The sequence below is a fragment of the Haliaeetus leucocephalus genome, unplaced genomic scaffold, assembly GCF_000737465.1.
Source record: "Haliaeetus leucocephalus isolate CR32 unplaced genomic scaffold, Haliaeetus_leucocephalus-4.0 Scaffold384, whole genome shotgun sequence".
In the NCBI taxonomy this organism is placed as follows: Eukaryota; Metazoa; Chordata; class Aves; order Accipitriformes; family Accipitridae; genus Haliaeetus; species Haliaeetus leucocephalus.
This window is the reverse complement of record NW_010972820.1, coordinates 8,765,788-8,791,924: the sequence shown is the minus strand read 5'-3', so window position 1 is coordinate 8,791,924 and position 26,137 is coordinate 8,765,788. Positions and strand designations below refer to the sequence as shown.

Genomic DNA, 26,137 nt, shown 5'->3' with positions numbered 1-26,137 from the left:
GCCGTCTCCCCCGGGGCAGCGAAACCGTCGCGCTCCCGGCGTCACATCCTGCCCCGCCCCGCCGCTGCCTGCCGGGAAGCGTCGTTTCCCCGCCCGGGGCGGGTGGCTGCGCTGGCGCGGAGCCTGCTGGGAACGGAGGAGGCCCGCCCCCACCCCCCCCCCCCGGCCAGTGCGGCGCGCGGCGGGGTGGCGTCCGCCATCTTGAACTGCGAACCGCTGCCGGTGCCGCGCTCCGGAGCGGAGCGGCGTGGGGCTTTCTCGCTTGGAGGGCGGCAGGGCGCCGTGCGACTCCGCTTCGATGGGTAAGAGCGCTAAGAGCCGGCGGGCAAGGGGCCGGAGGGGCCGCGGTCCCCTCCGGGGCACCCTCACTGTAAGGCTCCCCGGCGCAGGCCGGTCTCCTGCCTGCTCGGGGGCGGCCGGTAGCAGCGGGGCGTTGCCGAGCACGGCAGCTCGGTCCCCGCCGGGCGCGGCGGTCGGTGCTGGGACGGGGTCTTCTTGCGCTGTTCGCCGCCGCTTCCTCAAGTCGAGAGGGCTGCCGTCCTCCCTTCCCTGCCGTGCCCTGCAGGATGGAGGGAGCTTTTCCGCCCCCCTCGCCAAGGGACGCGGGTGAGGGGCTTCGCTAGCCGCCCCCTGCGGCCGGGGCGGGTGTCCTCTCGGCCGAGCAGCCGGCGAGGGTCTGACCCGGCCCTGCGCCGGGGTCTTGGCCGGTGCGAAGCCTGCGGGCAGCGTCCGGCCTCCCCCCGCGCTGCCGGTCGGGGAGGGGGCGGTGGTACAGCAAGGCGCCGTATTTAGGGAGCCTGCTGTAGGCAGGGAGGGGAAAAAAAAAACCTACAAAAAAAATTATTGGTAGGCTAGGTCTTAGCCTAGGCACAACAAGTGGGCGAGATGCAGGATGTGGAGGGATTTAGTGTGAAAACGAGCGTGGTTTTGCAGAGCAGAAGCGCGAGCTTCCTTGGATCTAGATGCAGAAGTCGTGAAGCCTGAATAGATCAGGGACTGCTAGTCTTTTTGCCCTCATGATGTCTATACCAAAACTCTTGTGCGGGGAATGAAGCTATAAATTCATAAGCTTTTCTTTTTGAAAACAGTCTTGATGAGAGCTTCCTCCCAGTTGAGCTTCTGTAACGCTATAGAGCCAGTGACCTAAACTGGGTTACTTTGCATGCACGCTTCTCTTGTTTGATTCGTTGCTTGGCCTGACAGTTTATTGGTGCAGCTAAATTAGCAAGGCATGAATGATTAAGGAAATGGTGATGTTCTAGGACTAGTTAACCCAGTAGTGTTGTTGGAAAAATGATGTTCTTAAATTGTGCCTCAAAAGTTAACATGACAATTACTAGAAAATTGCCTTAGATGGTGGCACGCTTAGCATTGCAGTCCAGAGATGGCAGTAGTTTACTAATGTTCTTGTGAAGCAAATGCATTTGGGTGAAACAGGCTGCTGAGTCCTTGGAGTGTCTTGTTGATGTCAGCCTAAGTCTGCAGACTGTTTTCCTCTCATAGTTTGTGTTTATTGCTCAGCAGTCCTTGGTACTACTGATATTAAAATAAATAAATAAATAGTCCCATCATGGAGGTTGAGAGAGAACTGTGCACAGCTCAAGAGCTGTAGTTCAGTTGTTTTCTTGTTGTGGAAGAATTCCAGACAAGTGAGAGTTGGTGTAGAGTCTTAAATCATATTTTTGACAGTTATTTCTCAGATGAAGGCTACGGTTTTAGCTTTCAAACCTAGTACCATGCTATGAACAACCTTTCCAATCAGTCAGTTTGATCATTTCAGTGACAGAATTATGTTTTATCACTTTTATCTTTTCACAACTGATATGCCTGAAATGACAGTCAAATTATAATCCCCTAATCCATCAAAAGAGCTATTAATTAGAATGAGTCAATCATTTTGTTAGTTTAAAATGGAAAAGAGTATGCCTGTCTGGATGCTACTGACCCTTAATTTGTTTTTCTGCATGCAGTTTAGAAGGAAACACAGAATAATCTTTAGGTCCTGTGTTATGTTTGCAAGATAGGCATCTTAAAAAAAAAAAAAAAAGAACACCCCCCCCAAAAAAAAAACCCCAACAACAACAAAAGAAACAATGCAGCAAGATTTTAAATGAAGCAGTAATTACTGCAGGTTTTGTTCTTGGATTTGTCCTTACTTTTTAATACATTTAATGTCTCTTTTATGAGAGGAGAAAGCAAATTCCTTTACTTGCTGACAGAATCAAAATTTAGCAATGTAATTTTTTTGCTTTTTGTTTCTCAGTTTGTTCATAAGACCCATAATTTCTTTTTGCAGTAGCTTATGCCCTTTAATGAAGTATCTGATCCTCAAGATGAGCTGTAGTTTAATCTGCAGTTCAGAAATGCCTATCTAGGCAAAGGTTTTTCTCTGATTTCTACCTTAGAGATTTTTGTTGATGAACTGGGTATTGCAAGCAACTACAGGAACAGATGTAGATACTGCTGCTGTAGATACTTTTGTAGTGCAAGAGATGGCAGGTTTGCCTTGCAAGGTTTGGCCTTTTGCACTAATTTTTCTTTTTTAATAGACAACATGGCAAGCCCAGGTAAAGATAACTTCCGAATGAAAAGCTACAAGAATAATGCACTGAATCCCCAAGAAATGCGCAGGCGAAGAGAGGAGGAAGGAATCCAGCTTCGGAAACAGAAAAGGGAAGAACAGGTAAGTATCTTGGTGAGCTGTTAACTGTTAAGTGCTTGTGAAGCTAAATTCAGATATGTGAAAGGACTTGAGCAGTCTCCTCCTGTGGAGCAGAATCCAGAGTGCCAGGCTGAATGGCTGGGTTTTGTGCAATCTTGGGGAGCACCAGGTGGCTCTTGATAGGATCAAAGAAGTGAACAGATCCCTCTTGAGTCAGTAGGGCACACAGAGGAGAGACCCACATCTTAAGTTTAATCCTTAGTCTAGGTTTAAACATGTAAGACTGGGCTGAAAGGTTAGTCTTATTTCTAGTAAGGATTAGAAACCTTGCATTCTCTTCCAGAGTTTGGGCCAAAATTGTACTGTTAGAAGGGAGAGGGTTATTTTCATCTTTGAAGCCATACTTCAAATTGCCCAAATAGCTTTTCTACAGTAACTTAGTAAAGTAGCTACTGATTAGTGATCCCTGAACATTACATATAACATTTGCAGTTGTCCTCGCTGAATTTTTAGTGATTGGAGTACATGGAGCATTGTATAATTTAATGGTTTGTGGCAGTTCCTTTTCCCAAAATGTTTAGTAGTTTCTTGCCGGGAAAGTAAGGAATGTAGTTTGTTTTTCTGCTTGGTCTAAAGTGGCTGAATTTGTCTCCCACAACCTAGAGAGTGTCCCAGGCACTGATCTACAGTCTTCTCTGAGGTGGGAATGCTTACTCTTCTCCTGGGAAAGTGGTGCTACTGCATGGAAAAAGAATTTAAATTAGTTGGGCCAGAGAGGTAAGAGTAAGAAGTAGTGTGATACTGGAGCATTTACCTGTGAATGGGTAACTGCACTGCAGTTCCTGCTGAAAGTTTTGTTTGTGTATTTTCTAGTAGATAGTCCCAAGATAAATTATGAAAATAATGGGTGTTTCCTCTCCCATGCTGACTGTTGTAACAATGAGAATACTCTTATGTTCTCCTTGATCTTAATCTGGTGGACAGGTGTTTTTCAGCTCTTCTTGAACTGCGGAGAACAAGTTTACGCAGGGAGATGAGACTGCTTTTGCTCCAGAAAAAATTATAACTGGTAGATAGGCCATGATCCTAAACAAAAAGAGTTTATACATTTCAACCAAGAGTGTCTGTCCTCGTTAAGTGCTGGAAAGAATGGCTGGTCTTCCAAAAGAAGAATGTAGTTTCTTCCTTTGTGGGTTTAAATGCAATTAAACCTTGTTTATGTCAAGGATTCTGCAGTTGTTTTGTGTCCAGGATTGTGCCCAATCCAGAAGTGTGTTGAACATTGAGAGAATGCCTTGGTTTAGGTTCCTGTTTGAAATATGAGTAGATGTAAAACATGGAGTTGCTTCTGCAGTTTTGGGCATGTACAATAGCAGAAATCTAGGTGTCTATAGACACCTAGAGGACAAAACCATCAGGATTTAGTAGGAGGTTTCATTATTATGCTTACAGGTATCATCTTAGTCAGCAGACCGAGATTCTAACATTTATTTTTAAAAATGCCAACATAATATTCTTAGAATTGTTAATTACAGTAGTTCTAAGTGTAGTACTGGATTAAAGATAAAAATTTAGGTTTGGTTTCTAGAAGAAAACAGGCTGATGCGAACGATCTGCTTGTATGCCAGAAAATGAAGAGGCACTCATTAAACATTATTAAATACTACAGTGCAGGTATGTATTTTGAGCATCGGCAGTGCATGCAGCCAATTGTAAAGTGATTTTTGGACATAGAGAATGTTTAATGTTACATAATTTGGAAGTTCACCTTGAAGCTATGCTATTTTTTTCTCCGACTATATTAAAATAATGTTAATGTTTTAATCTTTCTGCAACTGTATAAGAAATATAGGTGCTGTTTAATTGTTATGCAAAGACAGTACATAGATCTTAGACCTTCTGTTGAAGGAAGGAATGCAGAGTGCTGAAACACAAGCTTTGGCTCTGTGTTGATGATTTTAGCTTATAAACTAAAAAAGGAGGAAGTAGCTTGTAGAATACTGTTTCCTGCTTAAAAATAAATGCTAATTATGAGGTATAAAAGACTAAAAGTAGAGAGATCTGTGTGGAAAAATTTATGGATCTTTGCTAATTAAAAAGAAAATCAGTTTTTAAGTGTCTCTCTGAAGTGTTGCAGTGCAGTTTATCAAAGTACAGGTATAGTAGTGTTTTTCTTCTTTATGTTCTTTAAACTTTCATGTAGAATTCCATTTGCATGGATGACTAGGAAAGTGAATAGTTGAAATATTTTGACTGGTGAAAGCATTTCTTCCAAGTGTATGTCATCAGTACCCACTCTGTGGTAAATTCTAAAGTCTCCCAAATATTTCTTCTTTGTTTAGCTGTTTAAACGCCGAAACGTTTCTCTCCCGGGAAACGAAGAATCTATGGTAGAAAGTCCAATTCAGGATCCTGATGTCAGCTCTACTGTACCTATTCCAGAGGTAATTACTTTAGAGTGTGTTTAGAATATTATCGGTTAATGTGCAGAGTACTAGACATAAGAAATCCTCTTTTAATTTTTAGGAAGAAGTTATTACAGTAGATATGGTGCAGATGATTTTCTCAGATGATCCTGATCAGCAACTCACAGCGACTCAGAAATTCAGAAAATTGCTATCTAAAGGTACATAAATGTTGCCTGATTTTTTTTCATTCCTTCTGTGGTGTTAGTACAATTTTTAGTCAGAGAGAGTCAGTTAACCTTTAGTTTTGTTTTACTTTAAAATAGAGCTTGCTGAAACTTCCAGTTCTGTTTATAGAGAAACTCTGCCTAATCTCTTCCGACCTAATGGCTAAATACAGAAAGCTTCATTATTCTAATGTTAAGTCTTTCAGACAAAGTAACAAAAGCAAGGATATTTTGATTGAAGTGTTCAGGGCAGTAACTAACGCACACTCACATTACTTAGAATACTTCTTGCAGTACTTCAATTTCTGATTCACATTCTGTAATTGAGGGGAGAAAAATTTTCTGGCTGCCAAAGAACAGTTGTAACTTGTTTTTGTTGAGACTGTAAGACGTGCAGACTTGAATCAATGCCAGCATTTGTATAGCATGATAGGTAAAAGTATGCTTGGTCATTTAAAATAGTGGAAGAGAAATTATGATTAGGTACTGATCTGAGCTACTGATTGAGGGAACAGTGTTTTGTAATGTGTTACTAATATGCCAATGGATAGTAGTATGTGTTACTATTATTATACATAGTAGGGTGTTTAGTAAATTATAGCACTTTACGGAGATGATCCTGCCATCTTCTAAAGTCAAAAGTTTAGCTCCTTCCTTTGAGATTAAAATGATTGAATGCTAAAAATTATGTTAAGAACTGAGAATTGTATTCGTGTTTTGTGTCATACTGAAAAAGTAATTTTGGTCTTTTTTTGTTAGACTTAAACAGATTTTTTTTTTTATTATTATTATTCCCTAGAGCCTAATCCACCTATAGATGAAGTCATACAAAAACCAGGAGTAGTACAGAGATTTGTGAAATTTCTAGAGAGGAATGAGAATTACACTCTGCAAGTGAGTTTGGCTGATACTGATTGGGGGTTTGCAATGGGATTAGAAACCCGCCAAAAGAGCTTTGGAAAGCATGTATTTTTTTGTTTTGTTTGGTTTTTTTAATAGTAAAATTTAACTATTTTTAACCACTGAAGCTGTAAATTTTAGTTGCCTAAGATGTCAGTTGTTGCCACTGAACTTGTCACTTTACTCTTGCAAATTTCATAGTAATCTTTAGGGTTATGTATTCAGCTGGTCAAATACTTGGGTGTTGAAAGCAGAATGTGTTCAAGGGGGTTTCCAGAGTGGTATATTAAGATCATCAGCCCTGATGTGTAAGCAGAATCTGTTTTGTTTGTGTTGAATATATGGTAGTATTTTTCAGTTGAAATCATAGAAAAGGAGGAAAAAAATACAGGAAACTGAAAGGCTTGTATGAAACCCTTTTAGAAAATCTTTGAAAAATATATAATCAATGATAGGAGTAACTAGTTCTATCTATTCATGGTAGCTCATGGAGTGGCACTTAGGCCTTGTGTACATTCATACTGGAAGAATTAACTTAAACTTAATACAGAGTAAACAGAAGGGATTTGTACTAGTTAATAGAGATTTGAAATCTTCCTTACAGTTAGTGCTGCAAGCTTACTAAAATAGAGATTTTGTCAATGCCAATTATTTTATTGTATAGAAAGTACAATAATAGTAATAATTGCATTTCAGTGGAAAGGAAAAAAAGTTAGAAAATTAACCTCTGTGACTCTGATGTCAAGCTGTTTTCATGAGTTTAAGTTTTACTGTGAAGTGGTTTAACATGGTCGTCTTTGTGCTCCTCAACAGTTTGAAGCAGCTTGGGCTTTGACAAACATAGCATCTGGAACTTTTCTACACACCAAAGTTGTAATTGAAACTGGAGCTGTTCCAATTTTTATTAAGTTGCTTAGTTCAGAGCATGAAGATGTACAGGAGCAGGTAACTCTTTTCTTGAGGTGTTTTATAACTACTTAAAATTCATTTCTGAGTGTCTTTTTGGGGATGTGTATGGTTAGAGAGTTTTTGAGCCTCATTTGCTCATTGGCTGAAGGAGGATAAAAATTTACCTTCGGTATATTTTTTTCCCTCATGTCTTTTTTTCTTCCTCTGATTCTTTCAGGTTTCTTTGAATCTGTTTTTTATTTCATGTTATTGAGTAATTTGAAGAAAGCACTTTATTTCTATTGTGGCATTTACAGGTGGACAGGAACTAAAACACTGTAATAGAAATAATAGAGTAGAAAACAATGTGAATTTTTTTCCCAAGTTATTTGCAGCTTTATTTCCTATATCCTTGTGCTCTTCCATCTTAACTATGTTACAGTCTTCATTAACATTTTCCTGAACTTTGGGGGTTTTTTGTTTGGTTTGGTTTTGGGGGTTTTCTATTTATGTTTAAGAGAGGCTGTAATTTGCTAGCTTTTATTTAGCATGTTTGTAAGTTTGTATAGTGAAAGTTCATGATTTAACTTTTTTATTCCTCATACATTGTTTGCAACTTTGAGTCAGTTTTATTGAATCTATTACACATAGTGAGCAAATGTTAATATTTAAAAGAGTGTGTGCATCCTTTTTATTGAAAAGCACACAAATCAACATATTTTTGTATCAGAAGACTTTCTTTCCCTGAAAGGATGACTTCAAGTGTAGGTAATTGACTTTGTGTGAATTCACAAAAAAATGCAATCTAGAAGTCAGTCTTCTGAAATTTTATATTTGGAATGATACCGCTTTTTTTTAATTTTATAATATTTGCTGTAAAAATGTATAGACTATCTGTAAAAGTCGATTGGCAAGCATGTATAAATTCACTTGGATGCTTTGCTTTTTAAGGCAGTGTGGGCTCTTGGTAACATTGCTGGTGATAACGCAGAATGCAGAGACTTTGTGTTGAACTGTGGAATATTACCACCCCTTTTGGAGTAAGTATTGTCAATTAGTTCTATAACTATAGTGTACAGGTATACATAACTGTAAACTTCAGCTTTAAAATTTATTTGAAAACAGTATAAGCTCTTTGCTAAATTGAGAATGTTTCTCTTTTTTATTACATTGCTATGAAGCTAATGTTTTGGATTACCACAGCTTCATGCGTATCTTTAATTAGTCCATGACTGGAAGTTTTCCAATGTTTGCAAAAGCAGAGAAGTGTTATTTCACAGGTATGAAATTTCTATACTGTGCAGAACTCTATTGCCAGAGTTCTGGATCTATTGGGTGAGAGAGACGATTGAATTCACACTTGCATTTGTGGGATTCCAAGTGGCTGGGCAATAGGCTGGTTTTCTCACCTTTGTCCAGTAGCTCCAAGCTCTGGTACTGCTATCTGTCCGTTTACTTGTTGAAATGAGCTGGCAGAGTAGTTGTTACACGAGCTGTGTTCCACCAGAAGTTTTCTCTTCACTAGGAATATCATTCCAGCATTTACTATATGCCTACAATAGGATGTAAGGTAGCTTCATCACAGGGAAGAAATTTACACAACACAAATTTTGTTCAATTTATTATTGCTTAAAATATGAATGTCTTAAACCATTTGTAAAATAGCTTAAAATAATAGAGGAGACTGTGATTACCTTCCTCAAGCATTTAACAGGTTAACAGTTTTAGATATTTTGGTATGTATCTGAAACATGAACCTGATTTTTCAGGTGTTGAATCTTTTCACATTCTATTCAAAAACAGTGAAGTGTTAATTTTTTTAGAAGATCCTTTAAGTTCTAACTTTTTATCGAACTATTTTTATTATTATTAATTTCATTCTCTGAATGAAAACATCAAAGTTAATTCAAGGGAGGGTTGTATCTCCTAGCCCCTTCTCAAGACCCTCAGAAAAGATTAGTTGAATGATTTTTCATATGAGCAATGGTTTACTTTATATGTGTATACTTGGTTTGGGAATGAGATGTCCACACAAAATAATCTATTCTGATTCAGTTGATTCTAAGAAAATTTTGCAGCATGTAAACTATGAAGAGAAATAAATTGAAACTAGCGCCCAATAATAGGGTGTCTTTTCCTGATTTGAGGTACTGTTGGTAATAGACATAAAAAGACTTACGTTTTCAATAAGAAATGATTATTTTTATTATTGCTGTTTCTTTTGGACAGACTGTTAACAAATTCAAATCGTCTTACAACAACTAGAAATGCAGTCTGGGCTCTCTCAAATCTCTGTAGAGGAAAGAACCCACCTCCGGACTTCAGTAAGGTATAATAAAATATTCATTTTGAGAAGTCAGAAAGCTGAAGATGACTTATGTTTGTAACATGTCATAACACACAGAGTTTTTGAATCTGGAGATAGACTCGATTTTTATCTTTTTAATGTAATCACACGGTCTTGTCCATCTGTTGTATCTGCAAAAATTAATCTACTTTGACACGTATCAGCAATAAAATTAAATTACTTAAAAACTTGAGATTGTAGTTAGTCAGATGCAAATAGTCATTCACTGGTATGAAATGATGGACAAATAATACATTCAGCACTAAACCTCTTGGGGGTGTATTTTCTCCAGATCTGTTTTAGAGGATGTGAGTTATGATTGAAGCTTTTTTAATTTTGTTTGTTTGTTTATTTTATGATTGAGAGTGCATGCTGCAGGAATAAAATTTTGAGTTTTCTGCTCTGTCAGATGCAGTTAAATCAGACTATGATGACAGAAGTGATTTGTCTGTATGCTCTCCCCTTCACTTCCTCCTCTCTCCAGTACGTGGTTGTAAAGAGAGGAAGACTGTAGAGGCTAATAGGAGTATTAGTTCCTTATTTTCAGTATGAAATTAATTTCTGGTAAGGTTAATGACATTAAAAGATTAAAAGAACTGAACATTGGATATTCTAGTACAAGAGTCTGAGGTTAAATGATCATTAATGATAATGTGGAGAGAATTTATGTGTCTTGAAGCTTACCTCAGGGTAGTAATTACTGTCATTGCTACTTAATAATTCTTGGAGAGATATTAACAAAAAGGGGTGATTTCTGATGTCAGTTAATTGATCACCTCACAATTGCTCTGCCTAAGTTATATCCTTCAGTAATGTCTTGTTCTGGTAGTAAAAAAACAGCAAGATTTCTTGCTGCTTAAACACCACTTCAGTGGAAAAGGATGCCCTGTAAGCAGCTGCTAAGAAGAATAGCTCCTTTGCTTTTTGGTCTTTGCAATAGCACCAGTTGGACACGTAAAGGAGGCTGAATTGCATAACTTATGTAAGATAAAGAATTAAGTTCTACAAAGACTATGAAATTCCCAAACTGTACAGCTGAAACCTGTCAGGTTCCAAGTGGTGTTAAGATGGTCTACTTCATCTGGCTCTGTCTGTGTGGAGCTTGTAGGAGGTTAAGGCCAGAGACAACAGTTGCAGTGAGACCTGAAGTCAGACGTTGCTTGTTTGATTTGATTCAGTAAACGTTGAGTCTTCTGTGAATTACTCTGAGTTTCTTTGTGGTTAAAGCAATTGTAAATTGGTTATTACAAATAACCTCCAGTACTTCTACAAAGACGGCAATATCAAAAAATGTTATTACTTTGAAATTCTGTTCCCTGAGTGATTCAAGAAAGCATCAGTAATTCCTGATCATCTGGTTATCTGTAAAAGCAGATGGTTTTGTTTAAGCTGAACAATTATATAGCGAATATAGTATCTCTAAATAAATAGGCTGTGAATCAGAATTTATCCAATTTACCAGTTTGAATTGGGTATCTAGTTTAATCGGGAAGTGTTCCACCTAGGTCCTGATTCATTAATGACCTCATGTGCTTTGGCAGTAAATAGTTTTGCATCTTTTTGCCTTTGCAGAATGTTCTCTGAAAGTTGAAAAATACAAAACATCTAATTTTATGCAATATTTTTCTTTAGGTTGCTCCTTGCTTAAATGTTTTATCAAGACTATTGTTTAGCAGTGACCCGGATGTATTAGCAGATGCTTGCTGGGCCCTCTCTTACCTTTCAGATGGTCCCAATGATAAAATTCAAGCTGTTATTGATTCTGGAGTGTGTCGAAGATTGGTAGAGCTGCTTATGTAAGTCTTCGCTTCACCAAATAAATGTCTTGCAGTACTGTTAATATTAATGAATTAAAATTTAGTTGTTTTTTCTCACCTCAAGCGTAAATTTATTTTGTGAGAAGTGATGAATGTGAATTCAGTCTGAAACCTTTTAAGTTGCTTGCTAAGAGTTGCTTGGCTCCTGGGATTTTTCCTGAGATTGACAGTGGAAAAGAAGTTTTCTCCAAAGTATTTCTTTATATTCTTTAAAATTTAATGTAGGATTTCATTTACATGAAGGAATAGAAAGGTGAAGACTGAAGACCAAGCTTGAATTGTAAACTAATTTCACAGCTTTTTTTTTTTGCTTTTTTTCTTTTTTTTTAAATTTCATTTTTGCATTTTGTTTTCTTACCTTTCTAGGAGACGCAGTTGCAATACAGACAGCTCTTGGACTCACAAAGTCCAGAGGCAGGCTTGTGCCACTTTTGAACTGTTCCAGTATATTTGGTTTATGGTTCATTATTTTCCTAGAAAGGAAGACTAAATCCCTGTGTTCACATCGGGACTGCAGAGTAGGTCAGGGGTAGTAGTTCCCAGCACTGACAGCTCAGCACAGTTCCCTGTGAAAAGCTCATTTGTATAGCTGTCAGGAGAGGGTGAGGTTGCTTTCTCTTCTGTAGAAGCTTTAGGACAACTGAGTGATTTCCTTCCCCTGCATCTCACACAGTTGAATATGGGAATGCAGGCTTCATGTACTGGCTTCTAGGGTTATTGACTTACAAAAGGGGGGAGTTCCATTTACAAAGGGGGGCTGCTAAGTTTTAGTATACAGCTAACACCATCCCTTTTGTTTCTGTGGCTATTGAATGATGCAGGTTCCAGTATTGTATTCAATAATACTTGAGCTGGGTGAAATGAATCTGCTGGACAGATGGATTAATCTAAGTTGTGTTGTTCCATAGAGATGCCCTTTCCTTGAATCAGCAATTCAGTTGTGGGCTTGCAGTTGTCAAATTTGGCTAAATAAGGAGAAAGTATAAGAAGTAATGCAGTGTTTTCTATAACTAAAAATTTAGCACCTGAAGTAAAACATTGTTCACTGAAAATGCAGAATTATACTTTTAACACTTGGTAATATCAAGCGATTTAATATTTGTCTCCAGGCATAATGATTACAAGGTGGTATCCCCTGCATTAAGAGCAGTTGGAAATATTGTTACTGGGGATGATATCCAAACACAGGTAAGACTAGTTGATTGAAGAAAAATGAATTGGCAGGACAGAACTTTGTAAAAATTGTGACAAAATACATGTCCAGTAGAGGTACTTGCCTATGTTAGTGAAAGATCTATATTGTTAATTTGACAGTTTAGGCTGCTATTTTAAACATTAAATTACTGCAAGAAAGAACACTTTTTTTTTACAGCACTGTATGTAGTTGATTGCTTCATTCCTGTATGGTACTTTGACTGTTGCTTCCCATTTTTTATTTTTATTTTTATAGTTCCCTTTTTAAAGTCTTCAAATATAGTCAAAGTTTTCACTTGTAAGCATCAGTCATACTTGATTTGTCCATGAATTTGCATGTGATAGTCTTACTGATGCAATTTGTTCTAAAGATTTATTTTTTAATTTCAGGCAATGGAGTTGAGTTTGAAGCAATGCAGGAAATACTAAGACAGGTCTTGCTTTAAAGAAAACTGTGTCTAAAAGGCTGACAGAACTAGTGTAAAGGGAAAATAAGGAAATAAGTTAATTACATAATTTGTTGTGAGCTCTATAGGAGAGGATTTTGTCAAGGAATTAAATAGAAAACATCTGTCTCAAAAAAAGAAATGAACAACTAACTATACAAATTAGATTTACACTTCTCAGTTATTCTCAGTTGTTCATATTCTAGCCTTAAGCAGCCTTATTTAGTCTTGCTGTTGTCAGTCTTCTGGTCTGAACTTAATTGAGGGCAGATTGCTGGATTGTCTATTCACACACTACAGCATTGAACACTTCAATTTTGCAGGTTGTTATCTATGATACTTTGTAAAATATAAATGTGTTGCAAAATCTGAAGTAATCTCTAAAGTGCTTATATATATATAGTACAACCCAATTTTCAATTCTCAAATTATTTTAGGTGATTCTAAACTGCTCTGCATTACCCTGTCTCTTGCACTTGCTTAGTAGTCCCAAGGAATCTATTCGAAAAGAAGCATGCTGGACTGTTTCTAATATTACTGCAGGAAACAGAGCTCAGATTCAGGTAAAGCCTGTATACTTGTTACTTGGTTGGTTTTGTTTTCATTTTACTAGTTCACTTGGGTTTTTTTCACAAGGAGAAATAAGTAGATACTACATTGCCTCTGCATTATTTGTTTTAATCCTAACTGTCTATAATTTTACCTAATTTAAATGTTTTCTTCTAAATTTTGAAGATTATTATAAATAACTTCATAAAATAATACTTCAAAAATAGCTGTCATGATTTGTACTAGAGAAATGATTAATTTCTCTCATGGGGATTTGGTTGATGCTTATAAAACAAATGAAAGGATACTTCTCTTAGATCTGATGTCAACAGTTGTTATTTTTTCGTGTGGGAGCATCATCTACTGGTACACTCTCTTTAATTTTGTTCTGCATTGTAGTATGCATGTTAAAGTAAAAAGCAATTCCCCTTTCTTAAAAGTTGAAACAAAACATCTTGCACAAATTAGTCCAGTGAAAAGTGGACAATTCTACCAATTTGGAAATGCTGGAACATTTTGCTTGGGTAAAAAACCTGCATGATGCCATCAATACTGAGTTGTATTCTTGTGGAAACTATTAAATCCTGACTATTGCTCCAGTTGTCTGGAGTTACCTGAAAAAAGGTTCTGGTTGATAAAAATGAGAATTCTGAATCAGAGTACATGTTTCAATATGATTTTTTTTTTCCCCTCTACTTCAATCAGAGATGAAAATGTTACTTCTTGATGTCATTTAAAATATATAATACAGTCTTCAAGTATAGACATAGTCTTTCTATGGAGGCTGCAAACCTGAATAAATGGACAAAGTGAAGTTTTGTTCTGAGGCTTGATCTCCGGTTCAAAAACTCAGGTTTAGTGCTTATGTCATATGATTTTTAAATGGGCCTATCCAGTAAGCAGTATTCTGTCCACCAGAGACAGAGAAATCAAAAAGAAGATATTCGGATAGCTGCTGCAGTGCAATGTTGGAATAGTTCTGAATTTCAGTTTAGCATTTCTAGTTTGTCTGCCTTCTAACAAAACTTTGTTTGCTTTGGTATCAACAGGCATCACTGACTCTTGTATTGAAGGATATTAATGTTTTTTGTGTATACTGAATCTTTGTTAATTGTCATAAAATATTACAATTTCATCTCTTAGGCTGTTATAGATGCAAATATTTTTCCAATATTGATTGAAATTCTTCAAAAAGCTGAATTTCGCACCAGAAAAGAAGCAGCATGGGCCATAACTAATGCAACATCAGGAGGAACCCCTGAACAGATCAGGTAAGTTTGTATATGTTACTATTTTCTCTGCCTAAGTATCTTCTCTGAAGCATTTTTATTTCTGCATTTGAGTCTTGACGAACACAGCAATAAAATCCTAAACACAACTGTAATTCCTTGAAACTCTGTACAGGGACTAAATATGTAGAAATTCCAAAAAATGAGTGAAATACGTGCAGTAGACTTAATAATAAATTGACCAATACTGCTTTGTTTTGGTGGTATTACACCTAAAGCTTTCACAGGATTATCTTCCAGAGCTGATACTGTATTGTCAAAGACAATTGGAACAGTTAATGAACAGTTTCAGTGTTTGAAAATGGAAAACTTTGGGAGAGTTGTTTTGAAAACTTGCGCAATGGGATTGTATCTTTGTGGAGAGACTTCAGGAATCTTAGTAGTTTCTTCATGTATTTTATACTTACTGTCAGTATTATTTTAAAGCAGATATCTAACCTCCTTTTTCAAAATCAAGTTTGATTAAAATTTTACTGTCAGCACCTATTTATGTGATGCAAAGATTGGACTTCTTGAATGACTAGACGATACTCTCTGGTTTCTCTGAATACTGTCAGCATAGTGATCAGTTTGAATCAGTAGTTGATAAATGGATTTATAAATGACAGTGTATTATTTGGAAGCCAGAACTGAAAGTGATGTGATAACTCTTCCAGCGCATTTGGGAGATCTGTTGCAATAAGTGCATGCTTATTTATTTAAGATGTAAACAATCCTGGTTTTCTTATAATGACTGTTAACAGAGGTAAGGAAAGTTTGTTCCTGGTTTTTTGGTATTATTTTTATTGCTTGCATAATGTAACATCTTAAAACTTAGTGTATTTTAAATAAATTTTAGTTCAGGATCTTCACATAGTAAATGTGAATGTAATACCATACAAGTAGCTTCTCATCACAGAATACAGATATATTATCTGTTTCATGAAGTTTCAGCCCTTTTAATGTCCTCACAGTACTACTGTCTAACTGCAGGATAATTTAAAACCACTAAATAAACTATATTTAAGCAACCTTTTGATGCAGGCAAACATTACTGTCTTCATTTTACTTACACACTAGAAACAAGAACACAGATTCTGATTTTCAAAAGTTCGTACACAATTTTGTGCAAAATTGGAAAAAGGAGTAGGATACTAAGAATCCCAATATTTTTTTTATATTTACAGTGTTGTCCTTCCCTTTATAGTAGGTAATGTTAAAACCTTAATGGACTACTAGTGTGGACTACATTAGCACAGAGCACTCTAACGTATTTACTCAATGGTTTTGCCACTACAGAGTTTCAACTGCCTGAGAAAAGAACCTATTTCTAAAGCTAACGTTTACATTCAGTTAAATCCATCTGAAGATCGTAAGTGAGAAGAAGTTGAAAAGACTACAAATTCCACACTCCAGTTAGGAATATGCACATTAAATTTTCTCATTAGGATAAATTAGAGTATTTATTCAATTTCAGATAAGCTTGTCTTTGTGTTGTTGCATGTTTTAGAAATTTGTTTCAGCCACTTTTTTTAGCAAAATTAAGGACCAATAGTGATAGACTGGTATGTCAGAATAAATGTGCTGGATTATCAGTCCTTTTTTTCCCCCACCCCCTCTCTGTTTTTCTGCTGTTATAAAGGTATTTGGTAGCACTAGGTTGTACCAAGCCTCTTTGTGACCTCCTGACTGTGATGGATTCAAAAATAGTACAGGTGGCTTTAAATGGACTTGAAAATATTCTGCGTCTTGGAGAACAAGAGTCTAAGCAAAATGGAATGGGCATTAATCCTTATTGTGCCCTTATAGAGGAAGCATATGGTAAGAAATTACTTCTTGTAAAACTACATACCTGAACTTCCTTATTTCAGGCTGTAAAAACAAAACCATTGTGAACCATTTTGAAATTTGTAGGTAAGTTTAATATAAGAACTACTTCAAGCATAAGTGGACATTAAAGTATCATAAATTAAGCCGTGTAACATGGTGGGAGAAGTGGTTAAATGCAGAAAACCTGTGAGCATTTGTCTGTGGTCAGTTTATTAAATGTCCCTCTAGAGAAACATCCTCAGAAAAATTTAACACACAGGTGTCCTAGTCTATTGGAGCCATGGTTTGCATAAGTGTATCAGACAATCCTAAATATAGTTTTATTACTTTAATGTATAGTCCTGCCTGGTACGGTTTCATTACCAACAGGGATGCAAGATCAGAGTTTGTTTTACTTATTCCCAAAGTCGGATCACTTTTTAGCATAGTAAATATCAGTAATAGCAAAATCAACTTCAGATCATAAAATTAAATAAGTTTGTACCTAATTTGTGAAAGTATTTTGTTCTGTTTCTTCTTTTAAGAGTTGTTGAATTAAACCACCTTTTAAAGGCAGAGTATCAAAACTAAAATGACTATTTGTGGAATTTCACGACTAGATGCTTTTGATTTAAGAAAACTAATGTTAAAAGTGGCTTTTAATGAATCTGGCATTATTTATGGAAGGTTATCTTTTTGTAGCTCTGACAAAACAAAATGGGCAGATGTTTGTGTTTCAGAAACTGCTAGTAACAATTCTAGTTCACCCCATTACATCTGATTAGATGGTACTAACTTTTCTGTAAAGAAGCCTTTAAATCTGAATTCCCTGTTAAGAGTTTCATTTCTAAAACCAAGTGCATAGTTAGACTTACTTTGCAATCTGATGTGTAAGAGGAATAAGTATTGAATACTTTAATGGAATTTATTCTGTTCCAGATTTTGAGTCCGTTCATAATTTCAACTATTGAATGCCTAGGTTCTTTTTTGCCTTTACCAGTTAAGTGTAGGCTTCTGAAGCTGTAGAGCGTAACTTGAAGTAGGGGAAACAGCTAATTATATCACCCTCATTGCTTTGGCCTCTACAGTGACCAGAAGGGTTTGTATGAGCTCTTCCTAATCCAACTTAAGTGAAAATTGAATTATCTTAAATAGCTAAAAAGGAGTTTTGAATCAACGTAACTGACCACCAAGCACTTAATTCTGCCAGCAGAGCAGAGGTTATGTTCTCTAGCTTGCAAATAATAAGCTTTTGGAAAGATAGTATCTTCAATCTTAAAATTAAATTTGAGTAAGATACCAGACTGTGCCCAGTGATGACTCCATGATAGGGGATGGAATTTAGATTTGGGGAAGACTGAAAGAGTAAAAGAAAAGAAATGAGGATATTGGAAATTGCTATCCTAATTCTATACAGATTCAGTTTCTTTGTAGGCATGGCATATTTCTTTGTAGATACTACAGCCTCCTCCTTAGTTTAATTGATAGTCTTTTAGCATAGTTTTAAAATTAGTTTGGACAGCAGAAAGTGCTGCAGAAAATGAAGACTAAGAAATACATAGGTTGGGAAATTAAGCATCAGTGATACTGAATGAATTGAAATGATTTGGGATTGCATTTTTTTATCTAAGAAGTACCACTATACTATAAGCTATAGTATAAGCTGTTTCCCTTTGAATACATCATTCATTTAAGCAACTTGATTTTGAAAATGTTTTGTTTTGAATTTAGGACTTGATAAAATTGAATTTCTTCAGAGGCATGAAAACCAAGAGATCTACCAAAAGGCTTTTGAACTCATAGAACATTACTTTGGTGTCGAAGAAGAGGACTCCAGTATTGCACCTCAGGTGGATGAAAGTCAGCAGCAGTTTGTGTTTCAACAGCAAGAGGCTCCAATGGAGGGGTTTCAGCTGTAAACTACTGAAGACAAGCATAAAATGTAAACACTTGTAGGGGTTTGGGTTTGGTTTTTTTTTTCCCCCCAGAGGTCTTTTCTTTATGGCCAAAGTTAGAGGAAAAGTTGAATATGTTTTGCAGAAATAGATGAAGAAACAGCTCATGCACTTTTATATATTGTGTTAGATACAACTGTTCTTTGTTTTGTATTTGTGTTTTTCATTATCTCTTATGTACAGAAAACAACTGTGAGTAATCATGTCTAAAGCATTAAATGTGATTTAACAAGAACTGTTAAGCTAAGACTTGGTAGGACTTTCGGTAGTGGTTCTGAATTTTTCATGTCTCAAACTGCATATCAGCAATACAGTTACTGACAGTTGCATTTTTGGCAGTAGGCTTGACTTGCCCAGTCTCTATCAAATCTACCTCTTGTATTGAAGCAAAACCATTGCTTCAGAACGAAGGCATGAAATAAAGATGAGCTTGTAAGAAGCTGAATTGGAATGTGAAAAATATTTATTTAAATTGTGAAACTTTTATGCATTACTTACTTTATAAAACACTGTTGGAATTTATTTATAAAATGTATTTAAAGACATAACAGACATACATATATAATGCTAATTACCTAATATAATATTGAATATATGAAAAAGCTTTTTCTGAATTATGTGGGAAGAGGACTATTTCAGAGGTTTTCAGATTGGAATCAGCAGAGAGCTTGCAGGTCATTTGATGCTGGCTCTGTAATTAAAGCTGCTAAATGGCATTAAAAGTCAGCCACAAATACAGTACTTTGCAGTGGAAGCAGTTGCTGTAGTTACCACAAGAATGCTGGTGATTATGAATGACAGAGATGGTGATTTGCACAAATTGCCAAGCAGATGGTCTACAGCTGTCTCCTGTCAAAATGTGGTAACACCATTTTAGTTTGAGAAATGTTGCAATGTTTGCCTTTCTAGTACAGTAGCTTCTTAAAAGTTTTGACAGTAGGTGTTATTTTTTTGACCAAATACGCTACTGCCACTTGAATTGTTCTTTAAGTTAACTAACTCGGTTTTCTTTTGGTAAGACAATAGAAATACTGCAGTGAAGAATGAATAGTGAATCACTCCTTTCCAGTTGAAGGAAAAGTTTGTTGTACTGTAAATAGCATTAAGTATGTGGACACCGAAACTAACTAGAAGTTATTGTCATCTAAATATTTAGGCTCTACAATATACAGTGTTTGCTGTTAAACACTAAAAGAATTCTAATATTTACATTAACAGTTTTTGAATACAGAAAAACGTATGCTCTGCTTTGACTTGCATTTAAGTAGTGTTTCTGGTGTATTAGTAGTATATCTCATTTGGAGAAATTAATACTTTGGGTTAACTCTGAAGTATGATTATTTTTATTACCTGTAATTAATGTATTAACATCAAACTCCTGGGTTAAGTGAAATCTTTGACATATGAGAGCATTTCATGCTTCGTAAAAAGCTGCAATTTAAACTTCAGATTACTTACCCATGGCACTGTGCTTGTCACTAAACAGTATTTTAATGCACTGAAAAATACAGGTTAAAGGTGGTATCATTTACAGTACCATTTTATATTTAGAATTTTTTTTACATGCAAGTTAATATTCTAAGATGTTTCACTTTGATGTTACAGCAATATATACTATATTGTAATTGAATGTGGGACTTGAAGTGGATTTTCTAAGATTACTGGTCAGTTTTGACTAAGATGTAACTGGGAGGGAAGAAACCTCTTTTTGAAGTCTTTTTAGTGGAAGATAGAAGTGTAAGATGTATATAGGAGTGCTGTTACTTTATGAACTCTGAATAATGAGATATTTTAGCAAATGACACTTTAAACCTAGATTTGTACAGCATACAACAGTTTTGAATAGTGTGATAAAGAGTACAGCTGCCAAATTTTCATATAATGTTAGATGATTGTATTTGTGCCCTTTCTACTCTCATAGTTTTAGGTTTTCATATACTGACCTTCCTCCTTACCCGGTCCCCCTGCCCCATCTGTTCAAAGTACAGGGTAACGATCATGGAAATCTACCAGGATTACTAGTAAATGCTGAATTTCAATGTTCTTCTAGTGTAAGAAAATTATTCAGGTAACAGGGTATTCCATGGTTTCTAACAACCTTGTTTTGATAACATAACCAGCTGTGCCTGCTTTAATTTGGAGAACCCTGTAACAACTGCATTTATAAGCCTCTCTAAACCAAATCTGAACTATAAAAATCTTGATTAAAAGACTTGAAGAAAAGAGGGGACGTTTAAAGTATTATATTTGTTTTGAAAGAACGTCTTCAGTTTTGTGGATATATTCTATATGTGTGAATGGTTAGTGACTGCACTTTACGCATTTAGATAAACTGTATTTCATGCCTGATACATTTAAATGTAATAGTTTAAAAGGGAACTAAAATTGATGGACTTTAGCTAATGAAAACCATTATTTAAACTCAACATTTGGTTTACCCTAAAATTGTTAAAAAAAATAATGAAAATTCTTCTTCAAAGGATATTTTATCACTGGGTTTACATCACACTTTGTTAAAAGCACATAAATGAACACTATAAAACTAGAGGTGATGACTTAAGTTCAGCTCTGGTATAGTCATTAGGGCATAATATGATGATGCTTAAACAGATGAAACCAATGTGGAGAAAAAAAACCAAAACTGTGAGAAGAAAATCTCTTTAAGTTTGGTATTTTATATGGAATCTGAAGTGCCCTATCAGTTACAAAGTCTGTTTCAAAATACAGGGGTTTGTTTTTTGTGGGTTTGGTTTTAATTAAAAGGGTACCATTTGTTCTGCTTAAATGTGAATACTAACTAGCTAATCTATGCAACTATGCAAAGCATAAGATTATTTTTTTTTAGTTCCCTATTCTTGATACACTGAATCATATCTAATTTTTTCATTGTTGCACTTTTGTCTGAGGACTGGTTCATACAGCTTTTTAATTTTCTAGTATTTGCTTTAAACACTGTTGCTAGCAGCAATCAGAAAATAGTAATAATGTTGGCACAGAAATAAGTTAGCTGTAGAACAAGTTTGCAACTGGAAAATGTTTATTGTCGGGTCTGTCTTTAAAAAAAAAAATAGAAAAGATGCACTATTGTCTTTCCTCCACGGTTGGTTCTCAGTTGGTTTAAATTTATTAAATTGTACAACTGAGGATTTTTTTTTATAGGTCTGTCAATTGATATATGAAGTTTAACTGTGACCTCAAGAGTTCACTGAAATCTGGAATGAGAAATTTCAGTTAGTTATGGCACAATATCTTCATACAATGTGTGGAAACTAAAATACCTATACTAACTTCAGATAGTAATAGTGCATCTTTAAATCCAGGCCAAAGGCCCATTACTGTAACAGAACACATATGAGTAGTATGCAATATTATGGAATGTTAAATCTCCAAATACCATACAGAAACCAATAAAACCTATTTTACAGACGTTTATTGTATTTATTTAGTGCTTCAATAACTGTGGCTGCTTAAACTAGAAAACGCAAATGCCATTTTGAATACAGCATTGCGGCAAATGAGTTCAAACTGGCTGATTTGTGTGCTGTAAAACTGCATTGTCACTGGACAGAAAACTTTTTGGTTTTAAATATGTTTTGTAAATACCTATCCAAACATACCTGACATTCTTAGGAAACTACCTCATCTCCTTTGAAATTAATTACTGCTTTTAATCGTACGCAGAACATTCTAACTAATTTTAATTGTATGCAGCAAGTACATTGGGTATCTCTAATAAAAGAGACCCTCTGTTTCTTTTAGCAATGCTGTAACTACCCTTACTGGCTCCAGCGTGGGCGATACCACAGTTGTCCATTTATTGGTGAAATTCACTAATCACTCTCACCAACAGTTAATTTTGCTCCTACAAGGACATTTGGCATTTCATACGAAGTTACTTTGTCTTCGACTCCGCTGCTAGCGCGGCCTCTTGCCGCCACTTGGCCTTCTTTGCCAAGTTCCAGCTCGTTAAGGACTCGTGACGTGCAGCAGCCTGTGGAAGTAAAACGTGGAGTAGCGTCATAGGAGTAACGATGTGCCTCAGGGAAAGCTACCCAACCTCGGGAACAGCCAGCAGCTACTTATGTGGCAGGGTGACAGGAACATAGGTTAGCTAAAACTAGGGTAGGTGTAAGCTGCTGCTGTTTGTTTAGGTTTGTCTACTTTTCACAGAATTCGTACTCACCTTTTTAGCTGAGGCAATCACTGCAAAACAGGCAACAACTGAGAGTCCAATCATGATGTAACAAGCTTTAACTCGAGCTTTGTTTCTTGCCCTGTCCAGCATCTCTGGCCTGCAATAAAAGTTATTGAATTGAATCATTACAAAACTCTGAAGTATCTCTTCTTCAAAGCATCACAGATGTAACATCACAATTGAAAAATGAAAATAGAATTGGCTTCTAAAACAAGCATCTTCAGCTTGCTGTGATTGGTTACATACTACCCAAGAGCTTTGCATTTTCTGACCCTAATCCGTTTCCGGTGGAAAAACAACATTTAATGGATTTGAGATGATCTTTTTTTTTTTAAGCTTAAAAAAAACCCACAAAACTGCTTATGCAATAAATATTTGCATTTAAATACTTGGGGTAAATACACCAGAAAACATACCTTATGCTCATTCAAACAGTGAAAATTAAGGGGTTTTATCTATTTTAAACAGATGGAGAAGTATATGTTGTGTCACCCAGATGTGGTGAAAGCAAGTTCCTTTTATTCAAAATTAACTTTGGAAATTAATTCCTGTCATATCTAACCTGTTCAGGTAGCATCCTGTATACTGTAGGCTAGGGACTTTATCTATTTGGATAGGTGATTAAAACAGAGTTTGTACTGCTACAAGTTTTTAGTTCTTTAGAAAAGCAGCAGCTTTATTTAGAGTGGGCAGCTGATGTCAGCCTTCTCACTGTTACAGGAACACACACCTAAACAAGAACAGTATGTGATTAGTTTTGCTGGCCATCAAAGGCAAAAGGAATGAAAACTTCTGCCCTGTATTTGGCAGTAGTTGCTGCACGAGAGGCATTGTACAGCCCAGCAAGCTGTGTTGGTCCAGCTCCCCTTTCCACCCTTCTCCGTTGTGAGCCGGCTGCATGCCCCTGCGGACCAGCAGTACGGGAAATCTCCATTACCACTAGAATTGTCTCAAAACTTTCAGCCAAGTCTTTTTCTGAGTCAGACATTATACTTGGGATTACAGGTTTTCAGATGTTCATTATAATGCTGGCTGTGCACTATTTTCCTTTCATAAATCACCTGGGAATGCTTTATCTCTATATATTCATAAAATATAGAATATAAATATACATAATATATAGTTATGGTTTTATACATATATATGTAAAAAGGATAGTTGCATAAAGAATTGATTTTACGCTGTGAGTAAAGATCTTGTAATGATCTCTTTCCCCCAAAACAGCTTTAGCTTTACTTTAAAGAGGATGAGTGGTGGGACGGGGCAAAGCCGGGGTTTTTATGGTGGAAGTTCTGCCCGTGGAAGCCTGTACCGAGGCTGAGGGCTGCAGTGCTTCTCTCGAAGGCTTAATGCAGCGGAGGAGGGCAAGCGTGAGGAGCGGCTGTGCCATACTAGCCCCTTCCCTGCCAACACACACGCGAGCACGTGTTCTGCGTGCCACCTTCCTCGCAGGTGGCTGACAACGCCTGCGGTTCCACGTAACCGCTTTTGTTTTGTACAATGGTAATCATCATCGTTAAATCAAACCGCACACTGGACAAGCACACGAAATCATTAATCCGCTAATCCATTTGTAGCGACAAAAGCAAAACCGTAAGTGTTATTAGTCTAGCTTATTAGCCTAATCTTATTTCACAATGCACTAATTGAAACTCTTCTGAAGCAGATTTTCACTTTCTCCCTGCTTTCTGCCTCTGCTTTAAGGAAAACAGACCTGATTATGTTCTTCCCTAATTGCACATTAGGGCCTTTACCGCTCAATCAGGACTGGGTAAACCTCTACTGAAGTCAGTAACAGCTGTTTTTAAAAAGAAACAAACCACAACAACCTTGAATAAAGACTGCAGATTTGACTCTAGTATAAACTATCTTCAACAGCTAGATTGTGTTCACAGGTAATGATATCCCACAATTTTTTTTTGTTAATAGTTAAAGCAGTGACACAGTTCAGCTTCAGAGTCTCACAATTTTCTTCTAGTATATTACTATTTATGATCTTACAGTTCTAAAAAGACTTTGCTTGCCCAGGAAGCTCAAAATGGTGACACGCACTTGCCAGGCCAGCTACCGCTCAGAAATGAGTGATTTGTGTGCATGTACATGTACGGACTGGCAAATGCATGTGGCTTTATAAATGCCTCCTGACGACTTGAATAGCTTTCAGAGCTTCTGAGACTTGTCTGAACCCTTCTCTAGGGAAAGGTGGTGAGTCTAAGACAGCGCAAGAGAGGTTAGACCCTTTAGAAAGCCACCATCCAGCTCAGCAAACACCAGTGAAACTGTCAGGAACCAACAAGAACAGGCAGAGGATACACCCGTTGCTTGACACAGCCTCGCACGCTGCTTATGCTTAACATACCGCCCAAGACAGGGACGTACTGTGATGATAAAAGGTAGTGTCCTGGAGAGGGACGTCTAAACACACTATCTAACATCCTTCAAAAGAGGCAGCAATTGGCATTAGAGGGGTTTCATGTGTTCAGTGACTGGCTCCCTTGGGGGATGCTAACTTTCAGCGCGTCAGAGAGCCACCGAATCAGCGTGGTTTGGATGGAAAGGGACCTTTGAAGATCATCTGGTCCAGTGGGTCAACAAGAATGGGAGGCTAAGGCTATGTCAAGCAATTGGTTTTCGTTGGTGGGGGACGTTTCTCTCATAACCTCCTTCTCTATTTTTCCTCAAATTCTATAATAAATTGTGATTTGCTGAATGTCATCATCCAGTGACAGTCAGCTCCCTTAGAGCCGTTTATGGGAGCTATAAACAGAAAATATTGTTTACCAATAACATCCTTCTCTAATTGCACATTAGGAATAAGCAAAATAAACAAGCCAGTCCATAAACGTAACCAAGGCTATCTCCTCAGATGGATCCAGTTCTTAATCCCAGGCTCTGGGGACCCCAGAAAGGAACATTTTTTCATCTTAACCTCTAACCAGGACAGGAAATTCTTTTGCCCTCTAGTTTGTTTCCAAGTTTTCAGTGTTGAAAAACCGACCGGTTCAAACTCTGTGGAAAAGCTTCAGATCTGGATCAGGCCACCGCCTTCCCTTCAGCTCCACGTTCCCCTTGGACAAGGGCAGCGCACTTACGGGATCCTCGGAGGAATCTCTTCTTCTGTCTTGAAACGTCCGGTCCAGAGGAGGATTTTTTTGTCAAACTTCGAAGGTTTGTAACTTGCAACCACCCTGTGAGCCTGCTCAGCTTGAAGATAGGAGAAAAAAACCCCACTTCGTCAAACCGCACGCTAAGAGCGAATGACGGGCGGTAGTAACGGCCGAAGGGGAAAAGACCCCTGCCCCGTCCCGGTGGTCGGCAGAGTCACTCCGGCACCGAATTTCCCCACCTCCGCCCCGCAGAGCTCCCTCCAGGCGGTTCTCCCGAACCGCCCCCCCCGCTCGCCGCGATGCTCTCCGCGGCTCCGCTCCGACCTCCCCGCAGCCCACCGGTGCGGCTCCCCGGGGCCGGCAGGAGG

The 26,137-nt window shown here is 37.3% G+C and overlaps 2 protein-coding genes across 3 annotated transcripts in view; one reads left to right on the top strand and one right to left on the bottom strand.

Moving 5' to 3' along the window:
• The first annotated feature begins 178 nt into the window (after positions 1-178).
• Positions 179-21,893, top strand: KPNA5 (karyopherin alpha 5 (importin alpha 6)). Of its 2 annotated transcripts, none has more exons than XM_010573420.1 (14): positions 179-302; positions 2,550-2,683; positions 5,005-5,106; positions 5,189-5,288; positions 6,094-6,188; positions 7,008-7,139; positions 8,034-8,122; positions 9,312-9,411; positions 11,062-11,225; positions 12,356-12,434; positions 13,324-13,449; positions 14,579-14,706; positions 16,346-16,524; positions 18,244-21,893. In XM_010573420.1, exons 1-14 carry the CDS (start codon positions 299-301, stop codon positions 18,429-18,431), a joined length of 1,620 nt encoding a protein of 539 aa, XP_010571722.1. In that variant the 5' UTR covers positions 179-298; the 3' UTR covers positions 18,432-21,893. The 2 variants fall into 2 exon arrangements, with proteins under 2 accessions (XP_010571722.1, XP_010571723.1); XM_010573421.1 differs by lacking the exon at positions 179-302 and adding an exon at positions 3,326-3,439 and having other exon boundaries at positions 2,600-2,683.
• Positions 21,894-22,359: 466 nt separating this feature from the next.
• The window catches only part of FAM162B (family with sequence similarity 162, member B), a 5,929-nt gene continuing 2,151 nt past the window's right edge, over positions 22,360-26,137 (bottom strand). Inside the window, exons 2-4 of the mRNA XM_010573460.1 lie at positions 25,755-25,866; positions 22,651-22,759; positions 22,360-22,458 (exon numbers count right to left, since the gene is read on the bottom strand). Coding sequence (XP_010571762.1) covers positions 22,360-22,458; positions 22,651-22,759; positions 25,755-25,866 — 320 coding nt within the window. The remainder of the gene's footprint in view (positions 22,459-22,650; positions 22,760-25,754; positions 25,867-26,137) is intronic.

Coding starts and splice junctions, on each gene's coding strand:
- KPNA5 (XM_010573420.1), top strand. Junction 7,140..8,033: donor ATGAAGATGTACAGGAGCAG/GTAACTCTTTTC, acceptor TTGCTTTTTAAG/GCAGTGTGGGCTCTTGGTAA. Junction 9,412..11,061: donor CACCTCCGGACTTCAGTAAG/GTATAATAAAAT, acceptor ATTTTTCTTTAG/GTTGCTCCTTGCTTAAATGT.